The following is a 20,921-nucleotide window of genomic DNA, read 5'->3' as shown; positions in this document are numbered from 1 at the left end:
TTGGAAGAAGAAATCAGAACAACGACTTTCAGTTCAAGGCGTACTCCCCGCTAGAAAACCTAGTGCTGCATGCGTCCAGCCTCCTCCCCGGTGACATTAAGTGTAGTGCGCAGCAAGCTTTTATACTGTTGGGTGGGATCGTGGCATGCGATATGGGTTTCAGGTGAGCGTGGCGCACAGTGATGATGCTGCATTTCCTGTGTCCTGAGCGAAGCATGCAGAAAGGACTGCACGTTGCCTGTTTGTTGCCTGACCCTCGTGAGGGTGTGTCAGCACATGGCGCTGCTCTGACACGCCGCTTCCTGTGTCCCGTCATTACCTCAGATGATTGCCTAGGGTGGGGCGGGACCAGCTGTGGTCCAATGAAAGCGCCTGCCATAGTTTCTGGAGATACAAGGGAGTGATTTAACGTGTGTAGACACGTTATATAGAAATATGGGGAACATGTGCCCTGCTCATGAGTATTATTTCATGACTGGAGCAGTTTCGAGTATTTACACAGAAGAAAGGCAGAGAAAAACAAACCCAGATTGTTTACAGTCAGGGTGACGGTGTGGTTAAACCCACAATTAGTACACAAGTTGATTTTACAGCTACCACATGATTGCTGATCAAGATGATTCTAGTTTTAGGGAGTAAGGGAAACTACGTATAGCTCTATTCACATGTATTACTGTGTCTATTGTTTGTGTTTTTGTCTTTATAATGGGTACTGTTAAAGTGTATGTTTTAGTGAGCGCTAAGGGAAGTTACTTCATTTGTAGCCATGGGATATCATCATTCAATCCGTTTTTCCATGTCCCAAGGCGAAACACCCAGTGCTGTTCTCTAACATGTAAGACATGTGAGAGGCAGCCATTGCGCTTCTGTACTACTTCCAGTACCGCCCATCTTAGATCTTTATCAGAGTGTTCTTTCTCAAGGAAGTGTTTTGTTAATTTGGTGTTATCTTTCTTCCTTCTAATAGTGCTCCGGTGCTCACTAATTCTGATCTTTACACGCCTAGTAGTCATGCCAACATACATGAGTTGGCAAGGGCATTTGAGTAGGTACACTACATTTTCTGTGTTGCAGTTAGAGAAGTTCTTCTGAGTCCATGGCCGCTCAGTACCTATGTCCACTTCTTTTGTGGTGGCCGTGAATTGGCATGATACGCAATCGCCACAGGGGTAATGTCCAGTTGGTCGTTGGTGGCCCCATAGTGTCAGTTGGTTGTCATCTGTAGCGGCTGGTCGTTTTTTATGGACTAGTTCATCCTTGATGTTCCTACTGCGTTTGTACGCAAATAGGGGTTGGCTCCAGACTTTGTCGCTGGTGTTTAATATGCACCATTTCTTTTGAATAATGTTCTGAATTTTGTTGGACGCTGGGGTAAAGGTGGTGACACACACCATCCGGTTGGCCGGCTCCTTTGGCGTATTTTCTAAAAGAGCTGCCCGGTTGTTGTTTCGAGCTCTTTTTTGGGCATTCTTGACCAATTTTTTGGGGTAGTTTCTTGCTCTGAGTTTCATTTCCAGGGTGTCTGCTTTTTCATGAAAGTCTAAAATTTCTGAACAATTTCTGCGGATGCGCCGAAATTGCCCTACCGGTAGGTTTTGTCTTAGGGCTTTGGGATGGAAGCTTTCAAAAAGCAGAAGGCTATTTTTGTCGGTTGCTTTGTTGTGAACTCTTGTGCGTAGGCCTTCTGAAGATAGGTTGATTTCAAGGTCCAGGAATATTGCTCTTTCTTTGTCGATGGTATGTGTGAATCTCAAATGTGGATCAATGCTGTTTACCCATTCCACGAATGATTGTGCTTCTTCATTGGTACCCCTCCAGACGATCAGAACGTCGTCGATGTACCTCTTCCACATTTTGATTTGATCAAGGTAGGGGTTGGTTTCCTTAAAGATATGGTCCTCCTCAAATTGGTGTACGTAGAGGCATGCCAGACTGGGAGCGAATGTGCTCCCTATTGAAGTACCTTTGATCTGGTGGTATATCACGTCCTTGAATTCAAAAAAGTTCTCACATAGTGCCAGTTCTGCGCATTCCATTATGAAGTGTTGTGGTGTGACATAGTTCCAATCCTGGTTTAGAATTATTTGCTCTACCACTTGTAAAGTGCGCTCCTGTGGTATACTGGTGTATAGCGCTTCAATATCCATGGTGACCAGGGTGTCTTCCATATGATTGATAGGCATGTCACGTAGGAGACAGAGAACATCCTTGGTGTCCCGTAGGTAGGTTCTTGAATTTTGGACAATAGGTCTCAGGAACCAGTCACAGAACTGGGATAGGGGTTCTAGTATGGAACCGATCCCTGAGACTATGGGTCTTCCTGGTGGTGGGACCCTGTTTTTATGTATCTTCGGCAGGGTATAGAACCTGGGCATCCTAGGGTTCTCATTAATGAGGAAGTCTGCTTCATGTTGTGTAATCCAGTTGTTGGCGGTGGCTTCTACCACGATGGACTTTATTTTGGTCATTAGGCGTCCAGTAGGGTCCGTCTGATAAACCTCATAGCTGGTTGCATCGGCTAATAGTCTCAGGCACTCTTGATCGTATGCGTTTGTGTCCAGGATCACTGTGGCCCCACCTTTATCCGCTGGTTTAATCGTGATGTCTCTGTTGGTTTTGAGATTTGACATCGCAGATTTTTCTTCCCGGGTTAGGTTTTGGAAGCCTTTAAGATTGTGAAAATCGATCTTTTCAATTTCTGCCTATACTGCCTGTTCAAAAGCCAGAACCTGGCATGGAATGGATTGTATAGGTGGACAAAAGGTAGATTTATTTCTTAGATCAGTATGTCCATCGTCCTTCGGTTTGTTTATTTCAGTGTCTCCAAAGAAGGCCCTGAGTCTGATTTTCCGAAAAAAATGTGCCAGTTCGGTATGTAGGGTAAATGGATCATTTTGGGGAGTGGGTACAAAGCCTAAACCTTTCTGTAGTACTGATTGTTCAGGTCCTGATAGTTGGTAATTACTCAGGTTCACTATGTTCGTGTCTGTTTGCTCGTTGAGGCTGTGGTGCCTTTGCCCGTGCTCCTTGTTACTGCGCCTAGTTGGTCTTCGGCGGTTTCCTCCCAGTGTACTCTTGGTCCTCTCCATTGTTTCTGTTTTCCTCTGCCTCGTCCCCTGCCCCTGGATAAAAAAGGTTGTGGGCCGGGATAATAGCCAAAGTTCTGTATTGTAAACCATTGCCTATTACCAGACAGAAAATTCAGAAGAAGCTAGCCTGTTTGTTATATAGACGTTCGACATGCTCTTTGGAAAAGGGCGGCTTTTTATATCTAATTGAAGATATGGATGATTTTTACTTTTAAAAAAAAGTTATGGAACCTGCATTCAGTCAGGAATATTCTACCTTTATTACTTCAATAAATATACTTGAAATGCAGAACTATGGTTACTGGTTACATTTCCTTATGTTGTTCAAGGAATATATGCTACAAATACTATGCTCTATTGAGTCACATTTACTTTTGCTTTTATTTGCACGGTAATCTCCCTGCCAATTCCTTGATTGTTGCAGCTTTACAGGAGATGCATCATTCTAAAATCTCCCAGAAACTTGGGCAGATGTATAGACTTTCTCATAAAGCAGAATTAAAATCTCTCCTTGACTGCTATGGACCGGATAGAGCAATTTGCACACTTTCTGCTAATGAACCACAGAGAGGACTTCCAAAACATTCTAGGCAATGAAGTTACCACTTCAGACCTAGTGCTTGGCTCTATAAAATATTAGTGAGATCTGTCTGTATGTGAGGAGAGGAACGGGAGCAGTTGCCTAGGATCCACGCAGGAAACTTTCCTTGAGGCAGTTCTGACAAACCGGAGATTCCCCTCCCCTCCTCCCATGGGGCCAGTAGCTTTGGTTTTTAGGGCTTGAATCTAGGAGCCATCCAATTGTGGAGTGTGACACTAATCATGCCCACACAGTGGTACACTATTGCCACTTTTGGTAAGAACGGAGCCCCCATTTACATATTTAGGTCCTGATGAATGCCCTGGACCCTCCTGGGCCAAGACGGCAAGAAACATGTCGACCTCTAAACACAACAGTTAGGGGACACTAATTCCCCCACATACAGTCACCTGCTTTTAAACATCATATAGTTACCTTTCACATTAAAAAACACAAGGAGGATAACTATAATGATTTTTAATCTCACTCACTTATACACGGGCTCCCACTTAATTTAGAAGTGCATCCCTGTCGTCAGGTGTATGCCCGCCCTCTATCAAACCAAGGTTTTAGAGGGCGAGGACTGGTCAGTGATGAAGCATGACACCAGGTGGTGTGTGAGACCAGTCCGTTACTTTTTGTGAGATGTCCCCACTCACAATATAACTCAAACCTCATAGTGGTTATCACTTTAGGAGCAACTCTTTTGTGGTTAAACATTCATAGTTGGAGGCTGCTAGCTCCTAAAACCCTGCGCCTCTTGTTCCCTCCTCCACACAGTGTGGAGCTCATGTGTTTTTGAGTATGTGGTTATGACCATTGTTTTGACTTGAAATGTTTTAAATGATTACTTCTCACTTCCCTTAATTCATTGGCCCAGCAGAAGATGCAAGTCTTTCCTTTTTTTGTTGAATACTCTCCTCAAATCTCAAGTGAATGAGGAAATACAAAAACGAAATCCAAGGTCAAAACTTTGAAAGAAGTTTGATTAGAGATGGCATTTTCTTAGTCTTGCTAATTTGGAGCAGGAGCAGTTTCATAAATCTTACATGCATAGGCAACAGCAGCCACAAAAGCTTTCTATCGAGGCAGAGGAAGCCAGTAGTCCTCTGCAGCACCAGTCCTTCTTCCAATAGCTCCGTACTAATTTGCCCCGAAGCACCGAAATGATCTTACAGCACAAAAGGGCATAACAAAAGGATGTTAATGTACAGAATTACAAACTCTTGCTTAATGGATCCTCTCTCAAAATTCCACGAAAGACGTAAGAGACCTTTTCTCCTCGACTAGGAGGATAAGGAAATATATGATAAGTCTAAATATTGTTTGTGGCACCTGGAAGCACAAGGAAGATCAAAATTAGTTACTGGAAGACAACGTGCTTGAGTACGACTTCTCTGAAAGGGCAACTATGAATCTCAAACCCATTGCCACTACAAATGCTAAAACGTTGTTCCCAGTTTCACAGTGCCTGGTTACAAGGAGAATGCCTTTTCACAGACCAGTCAGGAACATTATCTGTATGGTTTTTGCCACTTGTTTCCTCAGAGTGTGCTAATCAAATTTAAACCGTGCAGAACAAAAAGGATCACCCCGCTTCAGGCTAGCCATGTCAGTGGTAAATGGCAGACTCTCTTTTTCTGTTGCAAGGGAAAAGCAGAGGCTTTCATGCAGCTTGAAACTCCTGTCAAGGATGCATGTCAGGATCTTGCACCACAGACTCCCATCACTGATCTTAACTGCAGGACTTCTAAAAACATCCAACATGGTATCTGAATCTTGCTTCTGACGACTTGGACATCCTGACAATACAAGGCACTTTTAGAGCGCGCAGCTTCCTCCGAAGAGGTTTCCCGGCGTTAGCAGAAAGTTCAAGAAAAGAAAATCCTAATAACACGGCTCAGATGCCCACTGAACAGGAGTCAAAAAGCAGGGATTTGAGATTCTTTCTGAAAACAGATTCAGAGGGACTGCACAGCAAGCTGAGAGGAAAATGAAGGATCTGCTGCCTTTTCTAGCCTTATGCATTGGGGGCATTTGAAACTGTTTGAGGTTACTAGATCTCAGCGATCTGGCTTAGCAGTAGGGCTTAAATCTTCTCCTAAGGTAGAGAGGACCTATTTGAGTTCAGGCCCTAAAGGCAAAGATGAGTGTTTCTGATTTGATCCTTTTGAGGACTGGGAGCCAGTGAAGATGGTGAAGGTGAGGGGACACTAGAGCACGCTGAGGAATCTTTAAAATTAAGTGTGCGGCAGAGTTCTGGAGTGTTTTTGTAAGCGTTGAATAAGGTATGCTGATATTCTCAAATACATACTGTTGGCATAGTCCAATTTGGAAGTTACCAAGGCATGGGCAATCGTTTTACGAAAGTCCTCAAGAATAAGGTGAAGCCTCCTTCTAAAGAGTAGCAAAACAGCAGTTATATACTTGATTTGGGGGTAAGTTTCAAATCGAATTTTACACCTAGGTTTCTGACTGAGCATCCAGTTCAGAAGGGCCACCCTATGCTAGAATCTGGAGAGGCCCTGGTGCCAAGAAAAATAATGTTTTTTTCTGAATTAAGTTAATGCAGCTTACATTTATCCATTGCACAACTTACTTCAAGCAAAGCTTAAAGGGACTCTGGGTTATTGACACATTTTCATGAAAAGCCAGAAGGAGTTGGGTGTCATCCGCATAGCAGACTACCAGCACATGCCATCCCTCCAATAATTGCACCAGTGGCTCTGGCTAGAAATTAAAAAGGTCAAGTGGCCTTCCACATGAACACATTATACATTTAACTGAAGGAGATTGTGCATGTTGGTCCCTGGAGAAGGAGATTCATCAATGTACCTGTCAGAAATAGTCAGTATTATGCTGTATTCAACATTTGGCGCAGCGTAGCATTCGATACGGTCACATATCCTTACTGAGAGGTTGATTCAGCTGGGTCTTCAAGGGGCAGCACTGGCCTGGTTGCCCTCTTCTGATGGACAAATCTTTTCAGGTCTTCTCAGCCCATGCTGTCTCTGGCTTCTATGCTCTCACCTCAGGGGTCAGCCCACAGCCCTATGCTGTTTAATATATATGTTCGTCCCCTAGCACATCTGGTGGAAAGTTGTGTGTATTCATACGCTGACGACACTCAAATTATATTCTTTTAGTCATCAGAACAGGGATACAGTGATGGATACCTAAACGCCTGTCTTGGTCTGGTCTCCTGGATGAGTGCTAATGCACTTAAACTAAATGGGGTTAAGAACGAGATAATGGTATTTGGCAAGAACCCCCAGGTATGGGGTCCCCAACACTGGCCTGCCACTTTAGGGACACTCTCAGAGTCGGCGGGGAGGGTGAAAAATCTTAGCTACTGGCTGGATTCCATTCTGTCCATGTAGCCGCAAGTAACAAATTGCATCTACATGCATTGGCATTTTGAAATGATTAAAGATTCTGTTGATTCTCCCTCTGTCTGCTCAAAGGACAGGGATTCAGGCGATTATTCTTTCAAAATTTGAATATGGCATTGTCCTTCACCTGGGGACGGACAAGACTTTGATCAGATGTCTTCAAATAGTTCAAAATTCCGCCTCTATCCAAACGGAGTCCCCCGCTACCCTCACCAATGTTCAAGCCCATACATAATTCAAACTTTCAGCATGGTATGGAAAGTGCCTTTTCTATTAAATATTGCATCTACTAGTAGCATGAGAGAAATTCAGACTTAATTTCAGATCTGTACAAAGTGATATACCAATGTGTCTGTAATAACTTGTGCTCCCTTCCAGTAGTGTCAAATTTTCCATTATTAAGATCATTTGTTTTGCATTCATTCTTCCCAGATCCAAAATATATAGGTCTCTCCTCAATCGTAGATCTAAAAATAACTGTAATGAACTACCTTGATGAAAGTAAGGATCTGCTCAAACAATTGATTGAGGCAGCCTAAGGGCCGCATGAAGCTCAAAGTGCTAGTTCGGGTGGTAGTAAAGAAGGAAAGTAAGGATAAGGAGAAAGAAATGAAGGGAAGTGGAGGAGAATGCAAAAAGATTGATAGTCCCAAAATACTTGGAGCTCACCTCCTACATTCAGTAGTGGGTTATTGACAGTGCTTAATTTGTGAATTAAAGAGTTCAGGAGCTCTGCTCAGAAGCTGGCAGCCACTGCAATTAAACGACTGTGCACAGCATACCAAAGCTGGTAGTCTTTAATCCACTACTAGACATTATTTGCCCCATTTTCTTTCACCTGCAGGTTGCTTTCTCACTTTCTGTTGATTTTGTCATCCTACTCTTCCTCAGTCTTTCTGATACGTGTGTTTTTCCCTCTCTTGTACTCTGGCAATATCTGATGCGGAAAAATTTGTGCCGGTGACCCCCGACGGCAATCACTTGCTCAAATTAAGTGTTAGTTATTGATAGGCAACACATGGTGTCTGGCTTCTGGATTAGGGAGGAAAAGTGGGATAAATGGAGGCAGACGAGGGACAAAAAAGGGTGGAGTGCCAGATTAGAAAAAAACGTGGTGATGATGATGGTGTGTGTGTGTGTGTGTGTGTGTGTGTGTGTGTTTGAGAGAAGAGTGCAGACGTACCAGCAACAGGGGTGTGGAATGTAATCAAATATCTACCCGTCCATAGGACAGGTTGCTTCATAAATCCTTTTTTTTTTTTTTTTTAAACTTGTCCATTTGCTACCACGTAGTGCAGTAACAAATTATAGTGGCAATCTCATTATATAAAAGCTCTGATAGTAGCCTTTCTGATTATGCCAGGGCTCATACTTCAGTAGGGATTGAATTCTAGCAATTTCCTTATTTTGACACCTTACCGCTGATTTACATACTGGGGCTGGGGGTAGTGTTGAACAATAGTTCCAGGGTTAGAATGCCCTTTTGAGTTTGTTCAACCCTACTAAATTGCATGTTTTAGAGGTTTTCACCAGCTCTTCTCTAATCTTTTACCAAACAGAGAGGTTGGAAATGTATTCCTGACAATGGCAGATGTAAAACTTCTTCCAGGATAGGGAAAAATGTGGTTGGAGGAAAAGTGAACTTGTAAATGCTCAAATGATTTTCGCATGAGCAAATCTACAACTGCATATTTGCTCTTGCTAATAAGCAAATTTGAAAGAGACAGTAGTTATAGATTCCTTACCTTGGAATTACCCACAGGTGTCAACTTATTTTTGGAGTCTTCGACTCCATGTGCGCAAGGGATGTCTCATCGTCAGGCCGGCTTCAAGCCCTGCGAGGCCTGTGACAAATTGATGTCTGTGATCGACCCGCACCTTGTGTGCCTCTGGTGCCTGGAGTTTGACAACTACCCGAAGTCGTACTCCAACTGTCGGGCCATGAATCCTAAGTCTTTGCGGAGCGGTCCCGAAAGCTCTTGGAGGCCTGGCAGTCAGCTCCGCGTCGCTCCCAGTCTCCCTCGAGAGGAATATCTCGATCGGTCGCGGAGCCCCCACACCTCATTGCACTCCAAGTCCTCCAAGTCTTCGGGTAAGTCTAGGCACAAGAAGAAGGCGAAGAAGCACCGGCACTCTTCGCCTTCACCCCATCGGTCAGCTGACACGACGTGGGACCCAAAGCATTGTTGCTCAAAGGCTCTGTCTTCGGTGCCTCCTTCTGGGACAACTCCTCGCCTCCCTCCATTTCTGGGAGTCAGAGCGTCACCTGCCCAGCTTTGTACATTTTAAGAAGCCCTCCATTTCATCTTTGGGCGGCCCCACCGGAGGCTGTTGGGGGTCCTGGGCCTTCGATGCCAACGGCTCTGGCCCCGGTGCCGGAGGACCCCCACAGATCCAGGCTTGGATCCGTATCATCGCCGCTCGACCTTACTCCACCTTCCCTGGTACCAATCCAGGCAACAACGCCAACCTCACCCACGTGATGGACCCAGAGCCGGATCAACATCGGCTGATGTCAAATCTGACGCCGGAGGGTGCTTTTGTTCCCCTGTTCATCCCTGGTGTTCCTTATCGCCCAGAAGGTGGCGATGAGGATTGGGAGGGGTCACTGGACCCTTTAGCTGACCAGCCTGAAGAGCTGGACTGGAGAGAGGACCTGGATGACGCCAGACCTCGGCATGCTTTCTCCCCCTACCATGGCTACGGAGGAGGGAGTGTCTTACGCTGTAGTGGTGTGAAGGGAGGTTGAGGCCTTGGACATGGAGCTCCCTTCAGTGGCAGTCAGGACTAACCTCCTGACAGGGGTGCTTCAACCGGCGGCAACCCCTTCTGAACCTCTGTTCAACAAAGCCCTCACTGACGTGAGCCCAGCACAGGGGTTCCTGTGGAACGGATAACTGCCCGTTGCCACCGCCCCGGGCAACCCAGTTTTCCCCACCCAACACCCTTCCCCTGAGATCTTGGTGGTCCAAGCCTTGTCTTCCAAGGGCGCATTCCATTCTGCTCCCCAGGCAGGGAATCCAAGAAGCTGGATCATCTAGGGAAGCACATGTTCTCTTCCTCCAGCTTGGCACTGCGGTCTGTGAATACAGTGTGCCTTGTTGGCGCCGATACTCCCATACCATCTGGGATACGGTTGCGAAGGTGCTGACTCTGTGCCCGTAGGAGGCCTCGGCCATTCTCTCCCAAGCAGTGTCAGACTGGAGAGATGCAGCAAAATTCACGATTCGCTGTGAGCTGGATACCACGGCTCTCTAAGCAGAACAATTGCCACATCGGTAGCCCTTCGGCGCTACACCTGGTTGAGGATGTCTGGCTTTTCGGGGGATGTCTAGTCAACTTGCTGGACATGCCCTTTGATGGCCGTCACCTTTTTGGCGACAAGGCAGAATCAGCGCTTTAAGGATTCTCGAGCTACGATCAGATCCTTGGGCCTCGCTGCGTCGTCCCATCCACCTCAGTCTGCTTTTTGCCCCTTTCGTGGCAACGGAAGAGGCACCCCACCACGTCCAACCTGGTCCAGTCACTGGTTCACGCAAGCTGCCCAGCTTCTGCATATTCGAGGACGTGGGTCTGGGAGCCAGCAGGCGGGCCAGTCCACCCTTACCCCGGCCCACCACCCCAGCAGCCACCTCCAAACCTTCATATTCTGACCTTCCAGGGCCACTAACGACCAGTGGGTAGCAGGATTCGCCATCACCTCCCCACTGGCAAACCATCACGTCGGACAGGTGGGTTTTGCAAATAGTCCAAAGGGGCTACTTCCTCCCCTTCAGGACTGCACCTCCCTCCATGCCACCGTCTTTCGATCGCATGTCAGAGGATCATTTGGTGTTTCTCTGCCAGGAAGTTTCAGCTCTCTTGGCCAAGGGTGCTATTGAGAGGGTTCCTACCCCAGAAGTAGGTCATGGTTGCTATTCCTGCTACTTTCTGCTGCCCAAGAAGGACAAAGGCCTGCGTCCTATTCTAGACCTCGGGGACCTCAACGGCTTCCTCCGGAAGGAGAAGTTTAAAATGCTCAGATTGGCTCAGGTCCTGTCTGCCCTCGACGCTGGAGACACCTATTTTCACATCCCCATTCTGCCAGCCCACAGATGTTACCTACGGTAGGCCACAAGCATTTTCAGTTCACCGGGCTCCCCTTCGGCCTTACTAGTGCCCTTCGGGTGTTCAAAAAAGTGATGGCGGTGGTCGCAGCTCATCTGCGCGGATTAGGGGTTCCAGTTTTTCCCTGTCTCGACGACTGGCTGTTGAAGGCAGGTTCACCCCAGGCTGTCGCCTCCTACCTCTAGACTACGGCGTACCTCCTGCATTCGCTGGGGTTTACTATCAATGAGCCGAAGTCACACCTGATTCCCTCTCTGACGCTCCCTTTCATTGAAGCTGTTGTGGACACAGTGCAGTTTCGGGCATTTCCACCCGAGCAACGAGTACGGGATATTCGGGCTATGATACGGATGTTTCAGCCTCTATCCTGGACTTTGGTGAGACTGACCCTGAGGCTGCTGAGCCTCATGGCCTCCTGCATCCTGCTGGTGGATCATGCCAGATGGCATATGCGGGTTCTGCAGTGGGACCTGAAGTTCCAGCGGGTGCAGGATCAGGGGAATCTTTCCGACTATGTCCAGATCTCAGTGGGAACTGCGCAACAACTGCAGTGGTGGTTAACTAACCAAGCTTGGGTCAGAGGCAGATCCCTCTCCCTTCCCCAACCAGACCTCACAGTGGTGGCAGATGTGTCACTCTTGGGATGGTGCGGCCATCTGGAAGAGGCGGAGATCAGAGGCGTCTGGTCTCTGGCGGAGTCCAGGCTCCACATAAACCTTTTTGGAGCTCTGGGCAATTCGCCTGGCACTAAAGGCATTCCTTCCTTCCCTGAAGGGGAAGGTGGTGCAGGTGTTCACGGAAACACCACTGCCATGTGGTACTGCAACAAACAGGGCGGGGCGGGGTTGTGGACCCTATGTCAAGAGGCTCTTCCTCTCTGGACAAGGCTGGAACATCAGGGCATGACCCTGGTGGTTCAACACCTGGCAGGTTCTTTGAATGCCAGGGCGGACGAACTCAGCTGCCAGTGCCTAGTGGATCACGAATGACGAAAGGTGGTGCAAGGTCTCTCTCAGCGATGGGGATAACCTTGATTAGATCTGTTCGCCACCAAAGAGAACGCGCAATGTCAGCATTTCTGCATGTTGGAGTTTTCAAGGCGGCACTCACTCGATGACGTCTTTCGTCGCAAGTGGAGTTGCGGCCTCCTGTATGCCTTTCCGCCTGTACCACTTCTGCCCAGAGCGCTGACGAAGATCAAGCGCGACCGAGCACAAGTTATTCTTGTGGCCCCGGACTGGGCACGAAAAGTCTGGTACCTTGAGCTCCTGAGCATGGACATCGATCCTCCACTCACTCCTTCTTCGGGAGGATCTTCTGTCGCAGCAGCAGGGGACAGTTATTTACCTGAACCTGTCCAGCCTCCACTTCCTTGTGTGGAGATTGAGCGGCAACAGTTGACAACTTTTGACCTTCTGCCTGAAGTCTGTAATGTCATCTTGGCAGCCAGGCGTCCCTCCACTAAGACAGTATACACCTGTCGAAAGAGTAAGTTTGTGACATGGTGCACAACAAAGGCTGTAGATCCCCTTTCTGCCCCTCTTTCAGAGATCCTTTTGTACATACTTTCTTTGGCCCAGCAGGGCTCTGCCCTCGACACTTATAAAGGCTATCTTGCGGCCATCTCTGCTTTTCTTCGGCTAGCAGATTAGACATCCTTGTTCAAGTTCCCTATTAAATAGATTCTTTAAGGGCATTACTCATCTCTTTCCTCTATCTCCTTACATAATGTCCCAGTGGGACTTGAACCTTGTCTTAACTTCTCATGTGTGCTCCCTTCGAGCCTCTTCACAACTGCCATCTCAGGCTCCTAACTTTGAAAACTGCCTTCCTTGTTTCCATCACCTCTATTTGCAGAGTGAGTGAGCTTCAAGCTCTTTCTTCTAAGCCCCCTTTCTTCTCTGTGCAGCCAGACAAAGTGGTGCTTAGGGTGAGACCCTTGTTCCTTCCTAAAGTGGTTACATCTTTTCACATTGGACCAGCGATCACTTTGCTCACCTTTTGCCCGCCTCCACACCCTTCCAAGGGGGAGAGACTCCACCGTCTGGACCCCAAATACGTGCGGTCCTTCTACCTTGACCGCATAAAAGATTTCCGGGTGGATGATCAGCTCTTCATTGGCTATGTGGGTGCCAAGAAAAGTCGGGCTGTTCAAAAGCGTACCATCTCTAGATGGGTTGTCCTTTGTATCAAAGTCTGTTACGCTTTGGCGTAGAAGGAACCTCCAGTGGGGCTGTGAGCTCCTTCCACTAGAGCTACAGCGGCCACCACTGCCCTTGCTCGTGAAGTTCCACTTATTGACATCTGACAGGCCGCCACGAGGGCATCCTTGCACACATTCACCTGATGTTACTGCCTGGACAGCTAAGTCCGGAGGGACGGCTATTTTGCCCGTTCAGTCCTCCAGGACTTTCTGGTTTGAACTTGGTTTGCAGACCCTCCTCTGGTGTTGGTATTGCTGGGGTATCTATTCTAAGGTAAGGAATCTAGAACTGTCTCTTTCAGATGAACAAGTTACTTACTTTCGGTAACGGTGTATCTGTAAGAGACATAGGTTAGTTATAGATTCCTTACCACCCCACCCATCCTCCCTGCTCTGCGAACTGAGTTCAAGGGACAGGGACTCCCTTGCAGGGCCCTAGTTGTAGCGCACCAGTGGTCAGTGACTTGCATGGCTCTGCGTTTCTGCGGTGGAAAGTCATGTCAGAACTGACGTCCGCGCACAGGGGCGGCGTCTAAGTAAGCATCGCGAAGTCATCCCGGTGACCACGAAGCCGATGACTGACGCGGAGTCGAGCAGCGCCACCTACCGATGTGCAGGGGTACTGCTAAGAAAAAGTTCTCCGTATCCAGACTGATGCCTGGGGGTAATTCTAAGGTAAGGAATCTATAACTAACCTATGTCTCTTACAGAGACATCGTTACCGAAGATAAGTAACTTGTCCTTCACAAATATTTTCTAGAGTACAATTTCTGGGCTACTTTTGTAAATTCTTGTGTATTCTTGAAAGCAGTAAATCTGCACTAATGCACGGACATATACCATGGGTGCAATTTTGTAACACTTTAACAATTGGCACTAATTGGGTCTAGAGTTAACCAAGACTTTTTTTTATTCTAGCTCTGTCTCTATCTATATATCCATCGACTGGCTTCTGCTCTTTCACAAGAGCATTCCGGCACAAAAAGTAATTTTGTTCAGGGACTACTGCAGCAATGTGCTTTTTGAGACCTAAAAATAGTATTGCTTTTTGCCAATGTTTGTTATAATGGTGATGGCCTGGCAGCTCCCACAAAGTTTTACTAAAACCATATTAAGCCAAGATATGCATTGACAAAACCAAAAGGCTGGCCACCGATGTCAGACCTATTGGCTTTGCCGGTGCTTGTTTATTTTTGTTTCTCATTATCTTGTTAAAACTGGTTGCACTGACTTTCCATTATGAATATTTATTTAGGAATACTAGCATGCATCAACACATTTTACTAAATGATGCTTTCAAGAAATGTTACCTACAATTTCATAGTGGTTTAGCAAACGTTTTTTTCTCCTAGTTGCATTTGTTTGTGAATATTTTATTTTGCAAGCAAGGGATCGTCAGTTTTGATTTCAAGCTTCTGCAGATATTTGCATCTAATTAGAGAGCATTCTGGTAGTATTGTATCTAGCCTCATATTGTTAAACTTTGCAAACATGTGTGCACATTTTTACAGTGGAACCACTGTCAGTAGTGCAGTCCTAGCTTACACCATGTCTTTAGAGCGCTTGCCCAAATAAGAAAGGTTTTTTATTAATGAACCATGAATATAAGTTCGAACAGCATTTACAAATGCACACAAATATTACCTTAACTGCAGCTGATACCCTTCCCTGATTCATAATGTGGTACTGTAAACTGGTATCCAAAGGGTTTGTGCTGCAGGGGTTTGTACTGGTAAGGACAAAATAAACATGAAAATGTGTTGTCCTTGACCCCAAACAATATGTCCTGAGAGTCGGGCTGTAGGAATTCCACACCCCTGCAGCAAGTATGAAATTTGACTAACCAACTGCCAAGAGAGGTTTAATCTGGAAAAATAATTTTTTGGGGGGTGTTTGTGTTTGAATGTCTGTCTTTATAGCATAAGAGCCTAGGGTGATTCTTCCTAATCGACAGATGTACTGGCAGCTGGTCAAAAAAGCGGAAGAGGCGATTGACGAGAGCTGGCGCTAGGGAGCTAAGAGGCACACTCATCTTCCCCTTCTATACTTTTGTCTGGTAGGGCAAAGGTGGAGACCCCAACGATCATCTTGCCTCGCTCCTTGTATTGGATTGTTCTTCGTCTAAATTCTTGTGGTAGTAGTGGGAGATTATTAGTGTTGTACTGCAAGAAACATTAAAGAGTTTGCATAGGTTGGCTTCCTATTGTCCTTTCTGTCACCTCCTGTTTCCCTATGATCTAATAGCTGTTATGTTCCAAACTGAGGTGTTGAAAGGGTTGGGTTGGTTCTTTCCTAGGTCCCTTTAATACTGATTGATGGTGTGCTCTCTTTCCACAGACACTGGACCTGCATTCCTGCCCGAAGCCGATTGTTTTTCTCTTGCACACGTTCTTGTCTGCCAAGATGACCCGCATGGGACTGCTGGTCTGAAGGGCAGAAGGGTTGTGCCAAACTTGGCCGCACCAGTGTCGTAGTCAAAGAAGCGAATACAGAAAGAATATATTGTAATTCTATGCACTCCTGCAGCAGCTGATACTCCTGCGGCATCTGTGCCTTTCACAAGAACTCTCAGCACACAATTGGCTGTGATTTCTTGCACCTTGATCTCCAGTCATTGCTCAGCACCCCACACTGAAGAAAGACACTGAGTGATGGCTCTACATCGAAGGCAGTGTTGCTGGGCATTAACCAAAACTGATGATTTCAGTGTTATCAGGTGGTCTGTTGAGCTTTATTAGCAAGTTATTCTTTTCATTTGCTCTGCTGAATCCAGGGAGGAAACTCACAGAATGTACGACATTCTCCGCAGATGGAAGACTGCAGTACCTCTTTACACTTACAAGCCATTTTCTTTCCTTACCAAAGGTGCCTTTGTTTTACTGCTATGAGTTGGCATTGCAGTGCTAACCAATGGACATGTTTTCAGGTTTACTGTACGTGGGGGTTCTAATGCTTGCTTGAACACTTACAGTCAGTGTAATCTTTCTTGTTTGTGTTTATTAGTTTTACCACACAGTCAACTAGGCATGGAGAAGATGCGGCATGGTAAGATACAGACTGTGTTTGCTGCTGATTGTTTTTTAGAGGCTTGTGTTATCAGCACAGAGTGCCCATGAAGTGATGCATCCACCTTTTGTAGCACAGTATTACACTGTGTTGTAGTTATATCCCAAAGCAATTGGCTTAGTTTGTGGCCTGGTTGGGATGGTCTTGCAATGTAGCTTGAAAGGCAACGTTGATGTCTTTCTTTGTAAGACCTACTTTGCACCTAAGAGTGTCTGACTTTGTCATTGTGAATGTAAGGGCTAGTGTTACAGCGCAGACTAATTAGCTGTGTTGTTTCATGAAACTTGTATTTTAGTAGAGGGGCTGTGTAAGTATCTTGGATTACAACACAGAGTGGCTGTGTTCGGCCTTGGTTATCACTGCCTCTTAGTGTCCTGCATTATAGTGCAGCTTGGCAGACTCCATTGGTTATCTGGACGCTGAGGGGGCACTGTACTCGTAACCCAAAATAATTGGGTGACAAGACACGAGTTGTTGCTCAGTGTATGGTTGTGTTTGCACGTGTGTGAAGAACCTGCTTTTATACTCGGAGTGAGTGTGTCTTTGAATTTATGTTTAGTATATGGGGATTATTTTATTCCCTTTGGGTGGTGTGTGAGTCTGTCTGGCTCTCTATTGGTTTGTGTAAGAGTAAGAGCAGTCCACCGAAACCCAAAGTAATTGGGTTGCACGGCACCAAGATAATCCTGAGTGTCTGGTTATGTTTGGGTCTTCCTGAGGAATCTGTATTATCCTATGTGTTTGTCTTACTTGGGTGAAAGATTGGTTAAATCATTGATGGTCTGGGTATGTGGTGGATTCCTTATACCACAATCACAGTCTTATTGGTACATAGATGCAAATGGCTTTGTTGGTGTTTGTGCTGGGACTGGTCAGTGTAACACAAACGAATGTGGTGATGCAGACCTGTGGGTGCCTCCCATTCAGTAGTATGTCAGAATGAGCGGTTGTGTATGCCTGTGTGGCAGACCTTGATTGACCGTCTGTCAATGTGTGAGTCTGAGAGTCCTTTTCTTTGATACACAATCTTCTATTCCTGTTGTAGCTCAGTATGATTTGATGTGGTGTACCGAGGTGAGAGGGGCCTACATTACTGCACAGTCAATAGATGGGTGAGAGGGACCTTAATGAAAGCTCAAAGTGAATGAATGTGTTGGAATTTAAGTGTGAAAAATATATATCGTGATGAATTGCTGTAGAACCCCAGCGTTGGATGTCTAGCAGTGACTTATGTACGGATGCTGTGCTGTATCCGTGTGTGAAAAGGGTCTAAAAAACGGGGGTGAAGGAGTCCTGCACCATCCATAAAGTATATCCAATATTATTTATTTTTCAACACAACTCCAACATGTATTCCTTTTTAATGCAATTACTACCAGCTCTGCATGTCATTGAGGTGTCATGATAATCCCTGTTATTTCCAATGCTATGAAACTTCATCAACTGCAGTAGCAAGTGTTGTTGTATAAAAAAACAAAAAAGTATTCATCCAGGCTTGTGGCAATCGTAAGAAACCTGGATAGTTGTATAAAGGAACTTACTGTACCTATAGATTGATGGTGTAGGGCCAACATAGTATTGGTGGGGTACTGTGTGCAGTTTTGCATTGCAGCAATACACAGTGTAAAGAGAATGATTGTAGTCCAGTGTAATTGTTTTTGCATGCTGCTTACCAGGATTAGTGGGTTAAATTGTAGCCCATGAAAGTGTACGTAACCGGGAGTGCGTTTTTACTGAGGAGGTTTCTCTTTCCGAATCCGCAAATGGTCAGGAGTGCAGTTTCATTCTCTAATCCTCCTACTTCCCAACATAGTAGATAACAAATTTGTTCCAAGGGAGACTGAAACATGCTTGCAGTGCCAGTCGACATTTTTCGAGGTGGAGTAAGGTTGCAAAGTCAAGACCCTTTGGATTGAGTATTCCAAGAGAAGGATACCACAGGGGTACTGTATAGCGATCTCCATGTACTAAATTTAATAACCATAAGATATTACAACTCTCAAACCAAGACTTACGTTTGAGCTTGGGAAAGAAGATTTGGTGTCCAATTGTTCTGAGGGTCATATGGAACACTTTGAGCATTATAGAGAGTTAAAATTAAATTGATTCTTAGTAAAAGATGCATCTGTTGTAACGTTCAGTAAAAATACGCCCCATGATTGACTACAATCCTACCCCTATATACTAGCATCCCGTTGTCAAAGGATTTCACCTACATAAATGCGCAAGGAGACCAGTCTCAAAGCTTATTTCAAGAAAACTTATGAATGTCTTTTTGTAAGTAAGAGGCAACCAAGCTCCAAGTGGGTGGAGTGCTTGGGTACCTAAGAATAATGCGCTGAAGTACATTCTAACCAGAGATTCTGGGGTAATGTTGAAGAGGGAGACTAAAAACTCCAGTCCTGTCAGTCTGCTTCTACAGTTTGAATGCCTAGAGACCATGTGGATTAATTTAAAATCCCCTTTTAGTAGAACAATTGCCAAAGTGCCTTCGGTATCTATGAGTGAGTAAGCTGCACCCCCATCCCTCCTCATGGGAACTACTCTGTAGTGAGTGATACTGCATATCCCTCCACTGGATGGAACACTATCCTCCAGCGCTTTGACTTTAGTGTTGGTACTGGTATTATGGGTGCTGGATACTGCAAAACCCTCTTGAGAGGATGAGCATGTCTATATGTACTTACCATACTCTTAGGAAGTAAAACCCACAGGAATCCATTGGATGAATCTCTTGAATACTCTACAAGGAGAGTGCTGATTTGCAGAGGACACTTTCTTCAGTTGAGTGTGAGAGCATGAACGAGGTTTCCAGGTAGAGGCTTGAGTGACATGTACACTTAGATTCGCTTTGTGTGTGTGCCCAAGAAAACCAAAATGGGAGGGGCTTCAGTTAGCATTGTTAGAGCAGCTCTTGAGGGGCAAAACTGCTTAGCATCAAGATGGTTTGAGCAGATTTGAGGAACTCAGGATCTTCATCCTTTCTTACTGTATTACTTTTTATCAGTCATTCTTTGGAGTGTGAAATACTTCAACATTGCCTTATTGTGTTTGAAAAGCACACTTTACTCCTGTTGGAATTTTTCTGAACATCCTCTTCTATACCAAAATATATTCTGCACAGGATGCCAGAAAAGTCTGCAAGAGTAAAATTCATAGTAGTTTCTAGGTAAACGTCCTGATTCACAAAGTGGATTTTAATTATTTGTATAGTGTAAAAAAATTGACACACAATGCACATTTTGCTAAAAGTGTTAATTTTACAAAAAGTGTTAATTTTGCATTGATACCAGACCCCAAGGGAACCACAACGGCTGTAATTTTTTGCACGAGCATATGGTAGCCACTAATAATATAGAGGCACTAAGCCGCACAGTTTGATGTATCCTTTTAGATAAAGGCATCCCCAAAATGGATTTATAACTGCTAGGTGACTTAGTATTTTACTTTGTATTATTTAAGCTGGCACAAATGTATTTCGCTTCTCTGCCAGCCCAATGATGTGCCTAACAAACAAATCCATTATTTTCCCTTTTACAGGAGTATATAGCACTGCAATACTTGCACAATGCTGGAAAATTGTTATCTTGCCTTCCTATGTGTTTGGGATAAAGACACAGATTCATGAACTTTTAACTTTGTGTTCTCCCATATCCTTACCACAAACCCAAAGACAAGCTATTGCGATAAACTGTAATGCCCAGTGAAATGCAAAATACGTACACATTTTATGTAACTGAGGGGATTTTGCAGGAAGCTATAATTTGAGTTACTTTTACTACAATGATGAGTGCTGATTCTTCTGCATCTGCACACTGTGTGTTTGGTCTTCAGCTCTGCTAATGTATTCATCTGGGTTTTTTCTTCTCGAAAGGAGAGCTGTGAGTTCTTTCAGGATGAAAAGAAAACTCATGCCTTTTTTGTCTGGCTTCAAATATCAAACCATGTGGAGTCCAAGGACATTTTTAATATGCAAAGAAGGTTGCAACTCAACAAATGTGATATCTTTAAAAATAGAATTATGTGATTTTACTTATACTATTAAATACTCTATTTTAATGGCATGTATGCAGTGGTAGGTTTTCAGGCGGAAGGTGCTATTGCCTAGCCCTTATGACGTAACAGGAGGGAAATACTTTATGGAAATGGCATAACAATGTGCATAACCAAAAACTAAGCATTATATGTTTTCTGGCATTAAATGTTTTTAAACAAGATCGTGGTTGTTAATTTTCTTGGAGTGGGTTTGTCATTATTTGTATTGTCATTGGCCACGACCTTCTTTGACTCTACTTTTTCATATATTTTTTTATTGAACATCAGAATTTCCAATGTTCATTGCATACACAAGTGTTCAACTTCCAGTTTCTTTTCGACTTTCCCGTCTCCCTCCCAGAACACACACACACTCAGGCAGCTTATATTCCCTTGTCAGGGCAAATCTGCCCCCCTTGCCTCTTACAGCCCACCCTTCTTTCCTTAGG

At 45.1% G+C, this 20,921-nt stretch overlaps 1 protein-coding gene across 1 annotated transcript in view; it reads left to right on the top strand.

The window, feature by feature from the left end:
* Window positions 1–20,652, top strand: part of SNTB2 (syntrophin beta 2) — a 309,644-nt gene extending 288,992 nt beyond the window's left edge. The window contains exon 7 of the mRNA XM_085638715.1: window positions 15,709–20,652. Within this exon, the coding sequence (XP_085494841.1) occupies window positions 15,709–15,801 (93 nt within the window). The 3' untranslated portion in view covers window positions 15,802–20,652. The remainder of the gene's footprint in view (window positions 1–15,708) is intronic.
* Window positions 20,653–20,921: the final 269 nt, after the last annotated feature.

The sequence above is a fragment of the Triturus cristatus genome, chromosome 12 (genome assembly GCF_964204655.1).
Source record: "Triturus cristatus chromosome 12, aTriCri1.1, whole genome shotgun sequence".
Lineage (NCBI taxonomy): Eukaryota > Metazoa > Chordata > Amphibia > Caudata > Salamandridae > Triturus > Triturus cristatus.
This window is presented reverse-complemented; position numbering and strand designations above follow the sequence as displayed.